The sequence below is a fragment of the Zophobas morio genome, unplaced genomic scaffold, assembly GCF_036711695.1.
Source record: "Zophobas morio isolate AGI-343-1 ecotype UQ-CSIRO unplaced genomic scaffold, CSIRO_AGI_Zmor_V1 ptg000038l, whole genome shotgun sequence".
Taxonomy (NCBI): domain Eukaryota; kingdom Metazoa; phylum Arthropoda; class Insecta; order Coleoptera; family Tenebrionidae; genus Zophobas; species Zophobas morio.
In genome coordinates, this window is record NW_026972143.1 from 3,300,650 (window position 1) to 3,322,534 (window position 21,885).

At 34.0% G+C, this 21,885-nt stretch overlaps 1 protein-coding gene across 4 annotated transcripts in view; it reads left to right on the forward strand.

The window, feature by feature from the left end:
- LOC135139885 (zinc finger protein rotund-like) overlaps positions 1–21,885 on the forward strand; it is a 296,081-nt gene that overhangs the window by 110,740 nt on the left and 163,456 nt on the right. Inside the window, exon 1 of one of the 4 annotated variants that reach the window (XM_064070237.1) lies at positions 20,387–21,078. The exons of 1 other annotated variant lie outside the window; for it this stretch is intronic. In XM_064070237.1, coding sequence (XP_063926307.1) covers positions 20,617–21,078 — 462 coding nt within the window. In that variant the 5' untranslated portion in view covers positions 20,387–20,616. Of the gene's footprint in view, positions 1–20,386; positions 21,079–21,885 lie in introns of those variants that run through there. 2 more of the 4 variants (XM_064070238.1, XM_064070239.1) reach the window with 2 other exon arrangements.

A 21,885-nucleotide genomic window follows, 5' to 3' on the forward strand; every position in this document is an offset into this window, starting at 1 on the left:
AATTGATTAAAATAATAATCAAATTACTCGTCATATTAAATCAACGAATAGTAAGTTGTGTACAGTCAAGCATTTGTTGTGATGTGATTGTAGTTTAACGTTTATACGACCACGTTTTTTTTTTGTAATAATTTTGTCACCTCATTGCATACTGCGTCACCACCCTGTACACACACGCAACCAACAATTAAAATAAAAATTAAACCTCCGCATCCCCCGAATCCGCACGTCCTATCTTCCATCGCGTGAGAAAAAATCGCGAATTAAACATTCGTCGCATCCTCTGTTTGCACAAGAGTCATTAGTACGGTACGGGGTCGGAAATTTGAATATTTTTCACCCTTTTCGTCATCATTATGTACCTGAAGATGGGCACGTACCGAGCCATTTATCCGCACAACGGACCATTGTGCAAGGGGCGAAAGACGACACGCTGCCACTGCAGAATCCTTTTTATCCGACGCTTTTGTTGGCCTGAATACCGCAAGATATTCAAATAGGTAGTTTTAAAGTAAACATCTAATAAATTTTTATTGTGGCTGTGTTTTGGTGGGGCGTACATATTTAGACGAAATTGGGGCGTCTCGGTGTCTTCCGTGTGAACGAAATTGGCCGTGATTGTCGGATCGGGTTATTTATGGGTGGAATGATGGTAATTTTTGGGAAAGTGGCTGCGTGGAAGGGTGGAGGAGCGGGTTGTTATATCGAAGCACGGCGAAGGGATGGTCGTTGGTAAAAATTGCGTTTAAAAAGGAATAAGTTAATAACTGTCACTTTCAGTCGACTGAGTCAGCTATTTATCTTTTATGTTTTTTAAAAGGTAGTTATTTCTCTGATTTACGTTAAATGATGTTAGTTTGTGGAAAAATATGAAGCGGATACGAAATAACGCCCTAAAGTGATAATGGAATATTATACTTACAACGCCTGGAGCGACTTTGTTATAAATAAATAAAATTTCCAAAATTATTAATTAGTTAATGGATTCATTTGTACAATATCTGTTGACAGATTTTTCCTTCATGTATATGACTGTAAATCGTCGTTATTATAGCCAGTCGATGTCACTCGCTGAAAATTTATTTCCGAATTATTATGTTTTACAAAACCAGAAACAAAGAGAAACCTGACGCACACAAAATCACAGATTTTTACCAAATTAGTCTGTCATTTAATTCGCATAAAGCCAATAAATGAAATTAGGAACGAATTTCTCCATTTTGTTTCAAATTTTCGTTACGTTCATTTTCCTCCGAATGCGAAGAAAAAGTCGACACGAGAAAAACACGCCGCTTACCCCTAATCTACATAGAAAGAATTCTCCGTTAATCCCCCGTCTCGCGCAAGCACACTTTTAAATTCTCTTTACCCCAAAATTGGCGAATTCCGCCCCGGAAAAAAGCCCACAATTGTGATTAGCGTGCGGAAAATTAGGTAGGAAAGCAACAGCCGCCCTCGCGTGCCTTAGAAAAAGACGACCATACAAAGGTAAATCGATAGACTCGGCTAGACATCGTGCAGACGGATGTAAAAGAGACAAAGAAAACATTACGTTTACGTCACGATCGGACAAGGACGGACGCATGTGTGTTAAAAAGACGATTTATGATAGCGTCGCACGTTGTTCAAATTTTTATGGGAAATGTTTCGAGTGTGTGTTGATAATTTTTTTCGATAGACGTCATAGGGCACGTTTAATATTCAACGGCACCCCCATCACAGGTGGCAAGGAAGGTTTTTTGCTTCGAGCTCGTCTGACGGAAAAAAGGGTTCCGGGTCGGCGTGATCTTTGAACTTTGGTCAGATCAATTCCCGGATTTTTTAGCGCGGAGCGACGGCCGACGGGAGTATTGTGGCTGAGGAATGCTAATTCGGGGGGTTTTGACGCTGCACGGTTCGGGGAACACGGAATTGCAGGATTCCCGCATTCGGGGAATTAAATACTTCGGTCGGGCTGAAAGAATTACGACGTCGGATCAAAATGTCATAAATCGGTTGGTTGCTGTATTTGACACACAATGATACCATTTTCAAGGTCGAGTCGATTTCTCACCATTGTTTTGATTGTTAATTATGAGGGTAAATCAAACTCCATTTTTTTACTAGTTGTTAATTCGCGCCCTATTAAGGTTGTTACACTTTCTCTAATTAATCCAATACTGATCTTTCTCTTCTCCTTTTCCTCCCGGTTTCCAATCTAAAGTGAAAATCCTGTTGCGTCTGGAACTGTGCTATCTGTTTGTGTCTCAGTGTTTTCATTAAATATTATAAATCTTATTGAATATTATCCATATAATTAATAATATACAATAGTGGTTCCCGCTTCTGTATATAAAAATTTCTTCTACATAACTCCTGCCACATCCGTTTTCCTTGATTTTTCATTTTTTCCAGGCATAACCATTGCACTCGCAGTATTTGGCAAATTTCCATTCTACAATTCCCCCTAGCATGCCCATCACCTTGCTAGCTCTTTTGCATACGTCCATCATATGTGTCTTCATTGAGTTGACTAAGTTAAAGTGTCCCAACTTCCAAGCCCTTCCTTTTTTTCTTCCACCTCTTTTCCGTAACACTTATTTCTGTCTTCCCTACATTTACTTCTTTTATTACTTTTACTACCCCCCCTGTCTGTAGTTTGCTAAAAATGTCTTCAAGATCTTCTATGTAATCAGCGAAAAGACTTGGGCTCAACGGGCAGCCCTGTCTTACTCCATTTATCGTATCAAAATCTTCCCCATTTTCCTTGATCCTGTCAATTAGATGTTCGCTTATCTTTTTTTTTCTCTATTTATAATGTCAAATACGGCTTTTAAATCGACAAAGAGGGCAAACACGATACCTTCTTTCTTCTGTAGTCCTTTTCCCATTCCATGGTGAAATATGTAGACATTATCTAGTGTTCCCTTTTCTAACCTGTCTCTCAATACCATTGAATTCTGTTTATAGCGCGTATTTAGCAAAGTTATCCCTAAACTTTTCAGTTTTTTCCCTGTCTCCCTTCTTGTATATCGGGCATGATATCCCTTCACTTCTCTGTTTTGGTATGCTTTCATCCTTCCACAGCTCATTCTGCGGATAACATTGTCAGGTGTCTTTAGACTTGCTTCATTTGGCATCCAATCTTCTCCGTCTCCCTTTCCCTTTTTTAGTTTCATTAGTTGTCTTCTTACTTCTTCCTCTGTTATTGGCTCCACTTTCTTTGTACTTTGTCCTTTTCTTGCTCACTCCCAGTAATTCCATGAAGGCCTTCTCATCCCATAATTATTCTCACATAATTTCCTGCTTTCTCCTCATCTTTCTTCTGTTTTCTGTCATATTCTTTTATTTCAACCTTCCATGCTTTTTCATTTACTATTGGGTAATCTATTATCAATTCTCCTCTCGGTCCTACATAGGACAATTCGCCTTCTTTTTCGCCAGTTTTACTTCTAGTCAAGATCTTCCATCCTTTCTTTTCGACTAATTCCAACTGTTGCATTTCCTTCCTTATTTTACTTTTATCTTTTCTTTTTTATCATCTTCATTTTTTTTTATTGTTGTCATGTTCTTATTATTTACCGTTCTAATGTGCCATTGCTTTACTTTTATTGTGATGGTTCCTATCAAAAATCCCTTTTTCTTCCCTACAGTTTATTTTTAATTGTTTCCTTTCTTGTTTTATCCACATTATTATTCCTTATCACTCCTTTTCCCTTTCTACCCTCTGACACATCCAGTTAAATATACTTGGAATTTTCTCTTTTATTTTTTCCCACCCTTTTACTTCTATCCATGTTTATACTAGACCTAAGATAACAAAATTCACTATACCGGATGTCTAGAAAATGACGGACTAGCTGTTCAGTACGAAAAATAATGAAAAAAAATCTTTACTTTCTGATTTCTTAGTAACGATGGTGACTGAAATCCACCTCTTATTTTGTTATTAAAAAAAAAAAACCATTTAATAGGACATTTATAAATTATATACAAAAACAAAACCACCAAAACAAAAATCTATTAAAGCATAACCAACTAAACACTAGAGAAGATGTTCAAAATTCATGCCTTGCGCATATAAGTAAGCTCGAAATATTTCGAAATTTTGATAAGATAAGACTGATTTTGGCAGATGAGATATTTTATAAGAAAAGAGAGGGTGGGTGGGCGGGGCTAGTATCTGCTAAGATAAGAGTGATTTTGGCAGATGAGATATCCTATAAGAAAACAGAGGGTGGGTGGGCGGGGCTAGTATCTGCTAAAACAAGACTGATTTCAGTAAATGATGTATCCTCCAAGAAATTTAATTAAATTATTATAAGAAAAGGGACTAGAGGCTCCAAAGCACTTTCAAAATTTTCCAAACAGTAATACCTAGACATGATCATTTTCCGGGTTAGAACCGTGTTAATTGTGTTTCTGGGTTCAACGTTTCGCACACTTTTGTAAGTGGCATCTTCTAGGAATACCTAGAATCTCAAGATTGTTCTAAATTTTGCAAAAAAAAACAGAATCCAAAAATGAACTCAAAAACAGTTCAGGTCAGAATTTTCCAAAAATAAAACACCAAAGTCCCCCAAAATTGTTTTAAAAGTTAATTTACAAAAAAAAAGCTGTATGGGCTCTCAAAATAATACACCATGGGTACCCAAAAGTCGCCCGAATAAAAAGAAAAACATTGCGGCACTCAAGACTTTTTCAAATTCATAAGAAATAAAACACGAAAAGCTCAAAAGATTTTTTCAAGTTCATCCAGCAACAACATACCAGATTCCTTTAAATTTATCCGAAAATAAAACACCAGGGGACCTAAAATTAAATGCGAACATTTTAAACGTAGGGTTCTGAAATCCGCCATTTTCCAGACACCCGGTATACTCCTATAAGTCATCTTCTTTATTCTTCAGTCTGACGACATTCCCGTTTTCTTTCCGTTCTGCTATTCATTCTCTTTTTTGTTACCATTCCCTTATTCTTTCTGATTCTTCTTACTTTGCCTATTCATCTTTTTTATTTCTTTTACCATGTCCATAGCTAATTCATTTTACTTTTAGTTGCTTTGTTTTTTTTGCCACATTTTCATCTATTTCCTGTGTTAATAATCCATGGTTCATTCTTTCTCGGTATTCATTCTCATCTAATTTTATTGGTCCTTAAAATTTTTCTTTATTATTTATTATTGTTTTGGACCTGTATATTCAATTTGACATTTTTTCCCGAGGATTTTACTCTGTAATGACTCCTTATTTTTTGGTTTGCTACTTTTATACAAAGTCTCAATGTAGGTTTTAGTTATTTCTTGATTTTCTTTTGAGTACCAAGTTTTCCTGTTCTTCCACTTCCTATAACCATTCCTATATCGGTCTTCCTCTTCTTCTTTTTCCCCCGGATTTACAATCTAATGTTGAAATTCCTGTTGTTCCTGGTCCTGCTCCCTGTATTTCAGCCATTTCACTCTTTGTTGCTTTATTTTTTTTTATTACATTTTCACCTATTTCCTGTATTAATAATTCATAGTTCATACTTGGTCGATATTCATTCTCATCTAGTCGCTTTGGTGGTCCCAATATGGTCCTTAAAATTTTTCTTTTTAATTTTTTTAGTTCTTTCTACTTTTTCGTCATACTAAATATTTCAGAGGAAATATTAGTAATGGCCGGATTATTGTTTTATACCTGTATATTCAATTTGGATTATTTTCCGAGGATTTTACTCTTGAATGGCTTCTTACAATTTGGTTTGCTATTTTCATACCAAGTCGCAATAACCTTAGTTTTTTCTTGATTTTCTTTTGAGCGGCATTTTTCCCGTTCTTCTTCCACTTCCTATAACCATTCCTATATAGGTCTTCATCTTCTTCTTTTTCCTCCCGAATTCCAATCTAGTATTGAAATTCCTGTTGTTCCTGGTCTTGCTCTCGGTATCCTATCCATTTTACTCTTTGTTCCTTTTTTTTTACCACATTTTCACCTATTTCCTGTATTAATAATTCATAGTTCATTCTTTGTCGATGTTCACTGTTTGTTATCTAGTCTTTATAGGTCCCAATATGGTACTTAACATTTTTCTTTTTAATTTCCTTAGTTCTTCTTTCTGTTTTTTCGTCATACTAAATGTTTCAGAGGCAATATTCGTGATGGCCGGATTATTGTTTTATACCTGTATATTCAATTTGGATTTTTTTCCGAGGATTTTACTCTTGAATGACTTCTTATAATTTGGTTTTCTATTTTCATACCAAGTTGCAATAACCTTAGTTTTTTCTTGATTTTCTTTTGAGCGGCATTTTTTCCCGTTCTTCTTCCACTTCCTATAACCATTCCTATATAGGTCTTCATCTTCTTCTTTTTCCTCCCGAATTCCAATCTAATATTGAAATTCATGTTGTTCCTGGTCTTGCTCTCGGTATCCTATCCATTTTACTCTTTGTTCCTTTTTTTTACCACATTTTCACCTATTACCTGTATTAATAATTCATAGTTCATTCTTTGTCGATGTTCATTGTTTGTTATCTAGTCTTTATTGGTCCCAATATGGTACTTAACTTTTTTTTTTTATTTTCTTAGTTCTTCTTTCTGTTTTTTCGTCATACTAAATGTTTCAGAGGCAATATTAGTAATGGCCGGATTATTGTTTTATACCTGTACATTCAATTTGGATTTTTTCCGAGGATTTTACTCTTGAATGACTTGTTATAATTTGGTTTTCTATTTTCATATCAGTCGCAATAGCCTTAGTTTTTTCTTGATTTTCTTTTGAGAGGCATTTTTCCCGTTCTTCTGCCACTTCCTATAACCATTCCTATATATGTAGGTTTTCATCTTCTTCTTTTTCCTCCCGAATTCCAATCTGATATTGAAATTCCTGTTGTTCCTGGTCTTGCTCTCGGTATCCTATCCATTTTACTCTTTGTTCCTTTTTTTTACCACATTTTCACCTATTTCCTGTATTAATAATTCATAGTTCATTCTTTGTCGATGTTCATTGTTTGTTATCTAGTCTTTATTGGTCCCAATATGGTACTTAACATTTTTCTTTTTAATTTTCTTAGTTCTTCTTTCTGTTTTTTCGTCATACTAAATGTTTCAGAGGCAATATTAGTGATGGCCGGATTATCGTTTTATACCTGTATATCCAATTTGGATTTTTTTCCGAAGATTTTACTCTTGAATGACTTCTTATAATTTGGTTTTCTATTTTCATACCAAGACTCAATATCTTAGTTTTTCTTGATTTTCTTTTGAGTGGCATTTTTTCCCGTTCTTCTTCCACTTCCTGTAATCATTCCTATATTGGTGTTCCTCTTCTTTTTCCTCCCGAATTCCAATCTAATATTGAAATTCCTGTTGTTCCTAGTCTTGCTCTCGGTATCCTATCCATTTTACTCTTTGTTCCTTTTTTTACCACATTTTCACCTATTTCCTGTATTAATAATTCATAGTTCATTCTTTGTCGATGTTCATTGTTTGTTATCTAGTCTTTATTGGTCCCAATATGGTACTTAACATTTTTCTTTTTAATTTTCTTAGTTCTTCTTTCTGTTTTTTCGTCATACTAAATGTTTCAGAGGCAATATTAGTGATGGCCGGATTATTGTTTTATACCTGTATATTCAATCTGGATTATTTTCCGAGAATTTTACTCTTGAATGATTCTTATAATTTGGTATTCTATTTTCATACCAAGTCGCAATAACCTTAGTTTTTTCTTGATTTTCTTTTGAGCGGCATTTTTTCCCGTTCTTCTTCCACTTCCTATAACCATTCCTATATAGGTCTTCATCTTCTTCTTTTTCCTCCCGAATTCCAATCTAATATTGAAATTCCTGTTGTTCCTGGTTTTGCTCTCGGTATCCTATCCATTTTACTCTTTGTCCCTTTTTTTTACCACATTTTCACCTATTTCCTGTATTAATAATTCATAGTTCATTCTTTGTCGATGTTCATTGTTTGTTATCTAGTCTTTATTGGTCCCAATATGGTACTTAACATTTTTCTTTTTAATTTTCTTAGTTCTTCTTTCTGTTTTTTCGTCATACTAAATGTTTCAGAGGCAATATTAGTGATGGCCGGATTATTGTTTTATACCTGTACATTCAATTTGGATTTTTTCCGAGGATTTTACTCTTGAATGACTTGTTATAATTTGGTTTTCTATTTTCATACCAAGTCGCAATAACCTTAGTTTTTTCTTGATTTTCTTTTGAGCGGCATTTTTGCCCGTTCTTCTTCCACTTCCTATAACCATTCCTATATAGGTCTTCATCTTCTTCTTTTTCCTCCCGAATTCCCATCTAATATTGAAATTCCTGTTGTTCCTGGTTTTGCTCTCGGTATCCTATCCATTTTACTCTTTGTCCCTTTTTTTTTACCACATTTTCACTTATTTCCTGTATTAATAATTCATAGTTCATTCTTTGTCGATGTTCATTGTTTGTTATCTAGTCTTTATTGGTCCCAATATGGTACTTAACATTTTTCTTTTTAATTTTCTTAGTTCTTCTTTCTGTTTTTTCGTCATACTAAATGTTTCAGAGGCAATATTAGTGATGGCCCGATTATCGTTTTATACCTGTATATTCAATTTGGATTTTTTTCCGAGGATTTTACTCTTGAATGACTTCTTATAATTTGGTTTGCTATTTTCATACCAAGTCGCAATAACCTTAGTTTTTTCTTGATTTTCTTTTGAGCGGCATTTTTTCCCGTTCTTCTTCCACTTCCTATAACCATTCCTATATAGGTCTTCATCTTCTTCTTTTTCCTCCCGAATTCCAATCTAATATTGAAATTCCTGTTGTTCTTGGTCTTGCTCTCGGTATCCTATCCATTTTACTCTTTGTTCGTTTTTTTACCACATGTTCACCTATTTCCTGTATTAATAATTCGTAGTTCATTCTTTGTCGATTTTCATTGTTTGTTATCTAGTCTTTATTGGTCCCAATATGGTACTTAACATTTTTCTTTTTAATTTTCTTAGTTCTTCTTTCTGTTTTTTCATCATACTAAATGTTTCAGAGGCAATATTAGTGATGGCCGGATTATTGTTTTATACCTGTATATTCAATTTGGCCCTTTTTCCGAGGATTTTACTCTTTAATGACTCATTTTTTGGTTTGCTAGCTTCATAACAAGTCTCAAAATAGTAGTTTTTTCTTGAGTTACTTTGAGTGCCATTTCTTCCCCATTCCTATATTGGTCTTCCTCTTCCTCTGTTTCCTCCCGATTTCCAATGTAATGCCAAAATTCCTGTTGTTCCTGATCCAATTTCCAATATTAATAATAAACATATACATAGTTCATTCCTTATCGGTATGTATTCTCATCTAGTTTTTATTAGTCCCAGTATAATAGTCCTTGAAATTTTTTTTTCTAATCTTCTTGGTTCTGCAATGGCAGGTTTTCTAAAAATACGAAATTCTAACGCTTTTCGTAACAACGTAGCCATATAGCATTTGGCATTACTTCTTCTAACAACAAAATTCTCCCCAGAAGGAGTTCTCTTTTGAAAAAAGTCTCGGAAACTGCCCTAAATAGTTCGATGTTAACCCTATGTGGCGATCGTGCTTCCGAAGTCTGGGACACTCGCCGCAAATAACTCCACTTTTTTCCCAATCAATAATGTCCGAAATGTCCCTGGTGGGGTCGGGTTTGTTTTAGGAGGGATTCAGGGGGATTATTGTTTAAAGTGATGGCGGCCTTTGGGGGATTTGTTTCATTTTAGGAAGGAAAAAAAATGTCGCTTGGTGCGGAGATAAAGTGTAACGGAATTACGCGAGAGTAATTAGCTTGGTTTGTACTTTGTAAACCAATACCGTGGTGCCGAGAAAATGCAAAGACTTTGATATAAATTTTAAACCGCGTGTGTGTTTATTTAAAATGTGCTTTCGAAATTAAAAAGCGTTTTTGATGTTTTGGTTATAATTAACTGTAGCTAGAATGCAATTTTCAAGTTATAAACAACAACGAGTTAATTATGTTTGATAAATGACCTCTAACCTTGCTCGAAAGATAACGCTTTTGTGTTATTTAACAGTTATTTTGAGTAACTGCGAGTATAATTGAATCGTTTAGAGTAGAAACCGCACATGTACATAAAACCAAGTTGTGGTTTTCTCAACCATGGAATCCATTAGTTTGAAATAAGTGTAGTAGTTAATAAAGAGTTGGATATGTTGAAAATATGTTACTTCATTCCAAACAAACAACAAGCAAGTGCATTAAATATATAACCGAAACTATGTTATGAATGAGGAAAACAAACTTTAGACATTTAATTAATTAGATTTTTATCGATTTGTTTATCTTGATGCAATATACAGTAGCCCTAGTGGTCACGGTGACGTCACATCCGACTGCGTCTCACGCGTAGTTGCCTGGAGGTAAACGGCGGAACTAAATGCAAAACGTGGCCGTCAATCCCAATCAAATACACATATTTAATCCAGGTCGTAATAAAATCATCAAAAGTTTATTCTTTCTTTAGAATATTTATAGCAGAAACAGAATTGTTATTATTTTTGTTTTCTTAAGAAAAACCGCCAGGAGTTCTCTGCTTCCAAATTATTAACGATTTTTTTTATAACGCAAGCCGCGTGCTGCTTTTTAATCCGTTTAAATTGAAAGTTGTTTTATTAACTAGCCAAAATTAACTCAGTTTTGGATGAACTCTTGTAATGAACGCGGTTCCACCATAGGCGATTGGGATAAAAAATAGTTATTGGAAAAAGCGGCAAATTAGCACGTTTAACCGATAAAACTAGCGTTTTTATTGAACTAATTTCGTTATATTCGCATCCAGGGCCGTAACGCGGTTTTATCGCAAGCTTTAGCACAACTGTGGTCGCAGTGGCTCATAATCTTAGAAACGGAGATGAATCAAATCAAGAACGTGATAATAAAGTAACGTATAAAGTTAAGTCGTGACAACAAATGCTCATCTGCACACTACTTAAAGCCAATCACGAAAATGCGTCTTCCAAATTTGTCTTACGAATTCTAAAAATTTTATGTGGTGTTTTTCTCTATGTAACGAACTGTTTGGTAACTTTAGCGATATTTCGAACTTGGCTTTCTCGTTTAGGTAAACATGCGGCTATAGTGAACAGTTTTCTATCGATTAACTATTTATGAAATACAAAAAAGCTGTAGCAAGTAGTGGAAAATTAGCACGGCTAATACATTAAAGCTATAAAACTCCAACGCTTTTGTTAGACTAATTTTATCGTGTTCATCCAGGGATAAAGTAAGATTATTACAAGCCCTAGATTAAACACATGACGCCGCCGAAGCTGCTTGTACGAATAATAGAAATAATATTGTTTGCACTCCTTGCCCAACTTTTGTTGAAACAAACGTTTTCAGCGAGATATAAGCGAAATTGTTGTTTACAGCACGCCGTTTGAGTTTTGCAGTAGTTTTATTTTTATTTAAGCAGTTTTTCTGACAATGGGTTTATTAATACAAACACGATAAAAAATTCGTCGAAATAGACACTTTCAATGGGATTTATGTAGCAAATTTTTAAAGTGACGTCATTAAAGTTTTGGTAGGGATGGTAAACGGTTTATTATGATAACCTCAAAACACGTGTTAAATCTCAGACCAATTAGGTTTGTAGTTTTTAAGGCTATTTGTGAATTTGTAAAGTACATTTTTGAATTACATATTTCCAAAAATTTGGACATGCTGGGTTAAAATTGGGTCTATTAATGACATTACAATTAATTCTAAAGGCAAACACCAACTTCTTAATATCTTAAAAAATTAAAGACCAGAGACTACAAGAGTCTTTCAAATTCTTAAAAAAGGACAATTGGGACTCCAAAATTATTTAAAAATCTCTCAAAACACAACACCAAGAGCTCCCAAGATGTTTGCAAGAGACGCACATATTCTTTTAACCTTTTTAAAAATATACCAATGACTGCAAGATTCTTTTAAATTAAAAAAAATATATATTTGGAACTCCAAGAATTTTTCAAAAACCAAACACAGGACTCCTGAGTTTTTAAATTTGTTTCAAAAATTAAATTATAATACTAAGGGTTTCTGAGATTCTTTGAAATTATTTCAAAAACACAAAAACCGGAGCCCCCAAGATTCTTTTAATCTGTTTCAAAAACAAAAATAGGGACGCCCATGATACTTTTAACCTCTTAAAAAGGAAGCACGAAGGTTTTAAATATCCTTTTAAATTCTTAAAAAAATACATTTGGGACCCCCAGTTTTTTTCAAATTCTTTCAATAACAAAAGACCAGAGACCCCAAGATTAAATACTTAATAAAAAAAACAACAAACTTTAAAATTCTTTCAAAAACAGAATACCAGGGACCGCAAGATACTTTTAAATTCTTACAAAAAAAATATTAAGGAGCCTTTCGAATTCTTAAAAAAGACATTAGGGACTTCAAAATTCTATGGGATAATCTCAGAAACAGAAGCTTCCAAGTTTCCTATAAATTTTAAAAGCGCTAGTCCCCATATTCCCTCAATGTGTTCTTTTAATCCCTTCAAAAAAAACACCTTAAACCCCACGATTATTTTTTAATTCTTAAAAAAAATATTAGGGGCACCAAATTTTTTTTCAAAACAAAACATCAACCCCACAAAGTTTTTTAAATCTTTTTCAAAAACAACATACGCAGAGTCCTTAAGATTCTTTTAAATTATTAAAAAGAAATAGACCAGGGACCCCAAGATTCTTTCAAATTATTTAAAAAAATACAGCACCCAGAATCCACCAAATTTTTTAATCTCTTTCAGAAATAAAACATCAGAGACGCTCAAGATTATTTTAAAGTCTTAAGGAAAGACGTTAGGGATCCCAAGATTCTTTCACATTCTTTCAAGAACAAAACACCAAAATTCTTTTAATCTTTCGAAAAATAAAACACCAGAGACCTCAAGATTTTTTTAAATATTAAAGAAAAACACCAAAAATTCCAAGATTCTTTCTAAAACAGAATACCAAGATTCTTTTAAATTCTTAAAAAAAACATTAGGGATCCTAAGATTCTTTCGAATTCTTGAAAAAAGACATTGGGGACTTCAAAATTCTTTTCAATATTCTCATAGACAATACACCAGGAGTTCCCAAGATTCTTGTTAATTCTAAAAAAAAGTTATTCCGAATTTTCCCCCGTTGTGTTCTTTTAATCCCTTCAAAAAAACCACCTAAAACCCCAAGATTTTTTTGAATTATTAAAAAAAAGGGATTAAGAATATCAATTTTTTTCAAAAACAAAACATTAGCGCCTCCAAAGTTCTTTAAATCTTTTTCAAAAACAATATACGAAGAGTCCTTAAGATTCTTTTAAATTCTTAGAAAGAAATACCCCAGGGAACCCAAGATTCTTTCAAATTACCTTATTTCAAAAATACAGCACCCATAAGCCACCACTTTTTTAAAATTCTTTCAAAAATAAAACATCAGGGACCCCAAGACTCTTTTAAAGTTTTAAGGAAATACGTTAGAGATCCCAAGATTCTTTCACATTCTTTCAAGAACAAAACACCAAAATTCTTTTAATCTTTCGAAAAATAAAACACCAGAGACCCCAAGATTTTTTTAAATATTAAAGAAAATCACCAAAAATTCCAACATTCTTTCTAAAATGGAATACCACTTACCGCAAGATTCTTTTAAATTCTTAAAAAAAAACATTAAGGATTCTAAAATTCTTTCGAATTCTTGAAAAAAGACATTAGGGACTTCAAAATTATTTTCAATATTCTCATGGACAATACACCAGGAGTTCCCAAGATTCTTGTTAATTCTAAAAAAAAGTTATTCCGCATTTTCCCCCATTGTGTTCTTTTAATCCCTTCAAAAAAGACACCTAAAACCCCAAGATTTTTTTGAATTATTAAAAAAAAGGGATTAAGAATATCAATTTTTTTCAAAAACAAAACATTAGCGCCTCCAAAGTTCTTTAAATCTTTTTCAAAAACAATATACGAAGAGTCCTTAAGATTCTTTTAAATTCGTAGAAAGAAATACCCCAGGGAACCCAAGATTCTTTCAAATTACCTTATTTCAAAAATACAGCACCCATAAGCCACCACTTTTTTAAAATTCTTTCAAAAATAAAACATCAGGGACCCCAAGACTCTTTTAAAGTTTTAAGGAAATACGTTAGAGATCCCAAGATTCTTTCACATTCTTTCAAGAACAAAACACCAAAATTCTTTTAATCTTTCGAAAAATAAAACACCAGAGACCCCAAGATTTTTTTAAATATTAAAGAAAATCACCAAAAATTCCAACATTCTTTCTAAAATGGAATACCACTTACCGCAAGATTCTTTTAAATTCTTAAAAAAAAACATTAAGGATTCTAAAATTCTTTCGAATTCTTGAAAAAAGACATTAGGGACTTCAAAATTATTTTCAATATTCTCATGGACAATACACCAGGAGTTCCCAAGATTCTTGTTAATTCTAAAAAAAAGTTATTCCGCATTTTCCCCCATTGTGTTCTTTTAATCCCTTCAAAAAAGACACCCAAAACCCCAAGATTTTTTTGAATTATTAAAAAAAAGAGATAAAAACATCAATTTTTTTCAAAAACAAAACATTAGCGCCTCCAAAGTTCTTTAAATCTTTTTCAAAAACAATATACGAAGAGTCCTTAAGATTCTTTTAAATTCGTAGAAAGAAATACCCCAGGGAACCCAAGATTCTTTCAAATTACCTTATTTCAAAAATACAGCACCCATAAGCCACCACTTTTTTAAAATTCTTTCAAAAATAAAAAATCAGGGACCCCAAGACTCTTTTAAAGTTTTAAGGAAATACGTTAGGGATCCCAAGATTCTTTCACATTCTTTCAAGAACAAAACACCAAAATTCTTTTAATCTTTCGAAAAATAAAACACCAGAGACCCCAAGATTTTTTTAAATATTAAAGAAAATCACCAAAAATTCCAACATTCTTTCTAAAATGGAATACCACTTACCGCAAGATTCTTTTAAATTCTTAAAAAAAAACATTAAGGATTCTAAAATTCTTTCGAATTCTTGAAAAAAGACATTAGGGACTTCAAAATTATTTTCAATATTCTCATGGACAATACACCAGGAGTTCCCAAGATTCTTGTTAATTCTAAAAAAAAGTTATTCCGCATTTTCCCCCATTGTGTTCTTTTAATCCCTTCAAAAAAGACACCCAAAACCCCAAGATTTTTTTGAATTATTAAAAAAAAGAGATAAAAACATCAATTTTTTTCAAAAACAAAACATTAGCGCCTCCAAAGTTCTTTAAATCTTTTTCAAAAACAATATACGAAGAGTCCTTAAGATTCTTTTAAATTCGTAGAAAGAAATACCCCAGGGAACCCAAGATTCTTTCAAATTACCTTATTTCAAAAATACAGCACCCATAAGCCACCACTTTTTTAAAATTCTTTCAAAAATAAAAAATCAGGGACCCCAAGACTCTTTTAAAGTTTTAAGGAAATACGTTAGGGATCCCAAGATTCTTTCACATTCTTTCAAGAACAAAACACCAAAATTCTTTTAATCTTTCGAAAAATAAAACACGAGAGACCCCAAAATTTTTTTAAATATTAAAGAAAAACATCAAAAATTCCAACATTCTTTCTAAAATGGAATACCACGGACCGCAAGGTTCTTTTAAATTCTTAAAAAAAAAACATTAAGGGTTCTAAAATTCTTTCGAATTCTTGAAAAAAGACATTAGGGACTTCAAAATTCTTTTCAATATTCTCATAGACAATACACCAGGAGTTCCCAAGATTCTTGTTAATTCTAAAAAAAAGCTATTCCCTATATTCCCCCAATGCGTTCTTTTAATCCATTCAAAAAACACCCAAAAGACCAAGATTCTTTTTAGTTCTTAAAAAAAGACATTAAGATCACTAAAATTTTTCCAAAGACAAAACATCAAGGGCTCTAAAGTTTTTTAAATCTTTTTCAAAAACAACTACGCAGAGTCCTTAAAATTCTTTTAAATTCTTAAAAAGAAATACACCAGGGACCCCAAGATTCTTTCAAATTAAGGGATTTCGAAAATACAGCATACAGAATCCACCAAATCTTTTAATCTCTTTCAAAAATAAAACATCAGGGACCCCCAAGATTCTTTTAAAGTCTTGAGGAAATACGAAAAACACCAAAGGTCTTTTAATCCCAAGATTCTTGTAAATTCAGAAAAAAAACGCTGTCCCCATCAAAAAAACACTCGAAGTCCTAAGATTTTTTTTAATATTAAAGAAAAACACCAACAATTCCAAGATTCTAAAACAGAATACCACGGACCGCAAGATTCTTTTAAATTCTTAAAAAAAAAAACATTAGGATCCCAAGATTCTTTCGAATTCTTGAAAAAAGACATTTGGGACTTCAAAATTCTTTCAAATAATCTCAGAGACAATACACCAGGAGTTCCTAAGATTCTTGCTAATTAAAAAAAACCGCTATTCCCCATATTCCCCAATGTGTTCTTTTAACCCCTTCAAAAAAACACCCGAACCTCCAAGATTCTTTTTAATTCTTAAAAAAAGACACTAAGTACACCAACATTTTTTCAAAAATAAAAGATCAAGGGCCCCAAAGTTTTTTAAATCTTTCTCGAAAACAACTACGAAGAGTCCTTAAGATTCTGTTATATTCTTAAAAATAAATACACCAGGGACCCCCACGATTCTTTAAAAGTATTGAGGAAATACGTTAGAGATCCCAAGATTCTTTCATATTCTTTCAAAAACAAAACTTCTTTTAATCTGTAAAAAATTAAAACACCAGAGACCCAACAATTCTTTTAAAATATTAAAAAAAAAACACCAACAATTCCAAGACTCTTTCAAAAACAGATTATAACTTTGCACAAGATAAAGTTGTATTTTTTTAAATTATTATTATGTTTATGTATTATTTCGTCATATTTTTAACTTAAACCCACTTTTTAATACTTAGATTATTGAGATGTTCTTGCAAAAATTCACTTTGATTGTAATGCATCTTTAGCGATACGTAATCAGTTATAGTTAATTGAAACGAAGGTCTTAAATAATGCAAATCCATACAGCTGCATTAATGAAGCATTTTTTATTTTAGTTTCTATTAACTTACAAGTGCGTTGTGAAAGTCATGAAGTGTCTATTATCGTTTTTATAATTACTGTATTCCTGTAATTTCTATCGTTACATTTATAAAAAATAGAGCCGCTGTGGCAAAGATCCCGTTTAACTCTCGAAATAGAATTAATTTCGTGAAGTTTAGCCAGCGCAAAATTGTCGCGTTAACCTCATTAGCACCGATTAGAAGAAATTATGCACCGTTCGGTTTTTGAACGTCTGTCTGTCAATAAATGTGCGAATTGACATGTGGGTTTAAAGCATTGCATATGCATTTTGCACCGTCACCTGATGACCCGATTAAATTCTAGCGTCAGTCCGGCCAACACAATGACATTCATCTCATTAAATCTTCTCAAATTCAAGTTTACCTACCTCTCTTTCGGCTCGGCTTTGCCGCATAATGCAATTAAGTGCTACTAATATTTACGCCGTATCAATAGTTAATTTGAAATTAAAATTTTAATTAACACCGATATAAAGTCATAATCAATTAGCCAAGTATTTAATGAATTTACACCGAGAAAGTTCGGAATCGATACATGAGGGAAATAATTTTTCTTAGCGAAAGCGCCTCGAGCCGTTTATCCGGTATTAAAAGCTCAGTCTCCGGCAACTCCTCCAGTCCGCAAAAAAAGTAAATATTGCCGAAAATAAACATAGTCAGATTAAAAATATCGGTTGTCGCGTTTTCGTTCAGGCAGTGCGCAGTGGGAGGATGAAAATACGTGGGAAAAAAATTGTTTTCTGGAAAATATTGCCGGCGCTGGAGAGAAATAACTAATTAAAAACCTGAAGAATAATAACTAATAGCGGCTGAAATGATAAAACACGGCGGAGACGAAGTTACCACAGGTATTCATGAGATACTAAAAAGCATCTGGAGTCAGGGAGATGTACCATAAAGCTGGAATGAGGCAATATTACTCCCGAATTTTAAAAAAGGCACCAAAGCAGAGTGCAGAAATTACGGATTTAGTAAACGTCGTCTATAAAAAATTAACCTGCGGTTAAAACAAAGTGAAACATTGGTCGAAATTATTTAGACAGAACTTCCCTCGCCCCTGAAGTACAGTAGATACATGTCCAGTTTTTCGAAAAATGACAAAATTTGATTTTGCAAATTCTATTTTTCTCTGATGATAACTTTATTCTGAAAAAAAAGTGTAACTTCAGTTCGTAATTAAATACATTTGGGAAAATAAAATGAAAACGTGATTAGTGATAGCAATTCATTGACGTGACCATTGACCACGTTAGTCATTATGAGGTTATATTTGACTCTGTTTTAAGCGAATTTTAACAAGTTTCTTTCGCTCCCACTTATGAAATATCTAGTTATGATTTTCTACGCGAACTGCAAATGAGAATGATTGTCTTATTATTGCATTTCTTGTTCCTGTCATCGTATAATACTTAGATACGAACGGAGAAGTGTAATTTTGACAAAAAGAATCATTGACCAAATGACCCAATGGACGAGCAAGTACTAACCCCGCCCGCCCCCTATTTTCTTAGAGGGATCTCATTTGTCAAAATCAGTCTTATCTTAACAGGTACTAGCCCCTCCCACCCACCCTCTCTTTTTTTAGAGGATATGTTATTTGCCAAAATCAGTTTTTCTTAGCAAGTACTAATGACTTACTTCTACAAAAAATGATCAAAATTTGGAAACATTACAAACTTACTTATATGCACAAGGCAGGAATTTTGAACATCTCTATTGTTTAGTTGGTTATGCTTTAATGTATGTTTTTTTTTGTTATTTTTGTTTGTAATTTATGAATCTCTTATTAAATTTTTTTTTTTGGTTTATTTATTAATGAAAAATAACAGCTTGTTTTATTAATAATAATGCACGATCATTAATTACTAGGTAGTGGTTGTTATGGTTATTGTCCTAAAAAAAAATAAAAGGTTAATTTTTTGAATTTTATAAAATTACGTTTTTTTCGTAATCTACATCATAATTTTTTTTTTATTATTGTTTTGGGACTTCCGAAACCCCGTACATAACGTTTTGAAGAGTTAATCCGCCATTTTCAAGACACCCGGTATAATCTTGCATTTTTTAGACAAGCACTTTCTCGTAAAAGTCAAAATTTTTCATAGGTAACTTTTTGTTCCTGAGACGATTATCATTTTTACCTCGAATGGATCAATTTCTTGGTGAATTTTAAGTCAAAAACAAAATGATTTTGATTTTATGACATGTGGTTCTCATGTCCAATTTCCTGTTTCTTTTTTTACATACATTTCAAAAACAGCCTGTGTAATGTAGGAAAGTAATATCGAGGAAACAATTTCGTCTGATATAGAAGTGACATGAAATTCGATAGTGATTACTGATTAGTTAGTTGTAATTTTAAATATAATGATTTTATATTTCTATTTATTTTTTGTACCTACATCGTATTATTATTTCACTTTGTCCATATAATTATATGCTTCAATCATGTTTTAATGTTATATGTTTTACATTATTGAAGAAAATGTTGTTGTTTTTAAAACTAGGATGTTTATTTCATTGTTTATGACTATAACTGTATTAATAATTCATTTCTAGTAATGATTTCAAATTTTTATTCTAATGAATACTTTTTGGGTCACAAAATTTAACAAACTGTTAACTCTGGTTGCAGTATAATCGATTTCGTAATGTTTTTTTAGGGCGATTCGTGTTAATTTTGACCCGTGGCCGCATATTTTTGACTTGGCCCCAGTGTGCAGCGCGCCGTTGTTGTCTTCCGCGTCCTCCCGCCGCCCCCACCCGCGAGTTTTCTCGTTTCGCCCCCGGAAAAATGGCCAAATAAAGCGCATCGGATGTTATATATTTTTATGTGTTTTCCTTGAAGTAAAGTTTTTGTGCTTTTTTCGTGTCTTGCGCCGTGCCGGCGCGGTGCACTTTATGCATCCCACCCCCTCCCCTTGGCGGCCGGCGTCGCCGACGGCGCGTCCCACCCCCGCCCCGCACAATTAACCCATCTTAACCCGTTAATTGTCGTCCACGTGCCGCGGCGTCGAGCGGCCATTCGTTTTTTCAGGCGTCCCTCGCGCCGCCCCCGGCCGGTGCATCGCCGCCGCGCTCTCCTTATGCACTCCTCCGCACGATATAACCCCGAGAATATAACCAATCAATATTAAAACTCTATATACACTCGATACTTACTTCCGCGTGTATGTACATACAATTTTTTTACAATTTTTTCTTCGGCGCTGCACTTCTTTTTCTTTCTTATTTCTGTAACCCAGTTCTCGGCGGGCGCCGCACTTCAGTCGACGGAAAACTCCTGAACTAACAAGTGCATCGCCGTCTCGCGGATGCGACACGGACGCAGGGCCGGCCTCAGGCGCCCCTCGCAGTAATTACGCGCTCGCAGCCGCTAAATACACGTGTGTCGTGCGAATTAGCGACGGGGAGGCGGAGTGGGGGCGACACCGCCAAATCCGCCCCACCACTCATTAACACCGCGGTTTTAATTGCCGCCGCCGACGCCGCCACCATGGAGTGCCGCCGGCGCGAGGCACGTGCCGATGCGTGGACGAGGAGGAAGACGCAGCCGCCGCCGGAGCAATAACGATGCATTGATAAGGAGACGGCGGAAAAATTTCCAAAACACGAAAACGAAAAGTTCCTCGAAAACACTAAAGTTCCTAGAAAATTTTCACGAGTATTTTTTTAAGATGACGGCTGTTAGAGACGTCCACGACAATCCGGCGATGGACAGTTCGGATTCGAGTGATTCGTGCGCGACGGTTTCGAACAATAACGAAGCCATCATCAGTACTTCGGCGGCGACCGGCTTGTACAAGCCGACTTTGAAGTATAACGATTTCGTTAATAAGTTGGATAGTTATAATAATAACCAGCTGCTGCTGCCGACGCAGTTTTACAAAACTTTGCTTGCCAAGGCGGTGCTGTCGAGCAGCAATGACGATAAGAGCAGTGTCTATAAGAATATGCTGCAGTTTCATAAGGATCGGGACTTCGAACAGGTACTCTTCAATGCTTCGATTCTAGACTCTTTTTCGAAAATTTTTGCTAAGTACTTTTTTTTTCGAACTTCTTTGATGAAAGTGCCGGTAGTACCTGCATTTGTGTTTATTTAGATGAAGTATGGAGGCAAATTTTAGAAAATTTCATCTTATATCAAAACAAATATCTACCTAAGTAAAAAAAGGATCTCAATTCCTAATATCCTATTTATATCTCTATTGTAGGTATGCTAGCTCTAAACGTCTTCTCCATTTGTTATTCTAGTCCATAGTCCCAAATACTTCGTTTCTCCTGACATTTTGACAAATTTCCCACAACACTTATTTCCCCATTCTTTCTGCTAACAGCGACAAATTTCAGATTTTTTTTCTATTCTTTCATCATTTTCTTGTTTTATATGTCTATATTTTATTTTAAACGGTCCAATTTAACGATAATTTTCTCCACATTTTGCAATTTGTAGAAAACAAAAATGTCGGTCTTCCGTTTCCGTCTGCCTGTCTGTCTTTAGACAAATAATCTCGGAAATGCTAAACAATTTGTTAAAATTTATTCATCCTCAGAACAGGTTTTGCCACCATGTGTTTTGCTAATAGTATGTAACTCCAAATATTTTTATTTAAACTTTACCGGTGACAAGTAAAATTTGAAACTTTTTTTTTGAGTTTATAGTATATTTTAATTGAGATTGAGTTAATCATGCATTTAAAGAAGCGTTTGGCAACGTCTCATTGGCGTAGAGTCGGTCACGTGGTACTTTAATGCCGCATTAAAAATTTAGTCGCAATCAAATATTTAATTGAGCT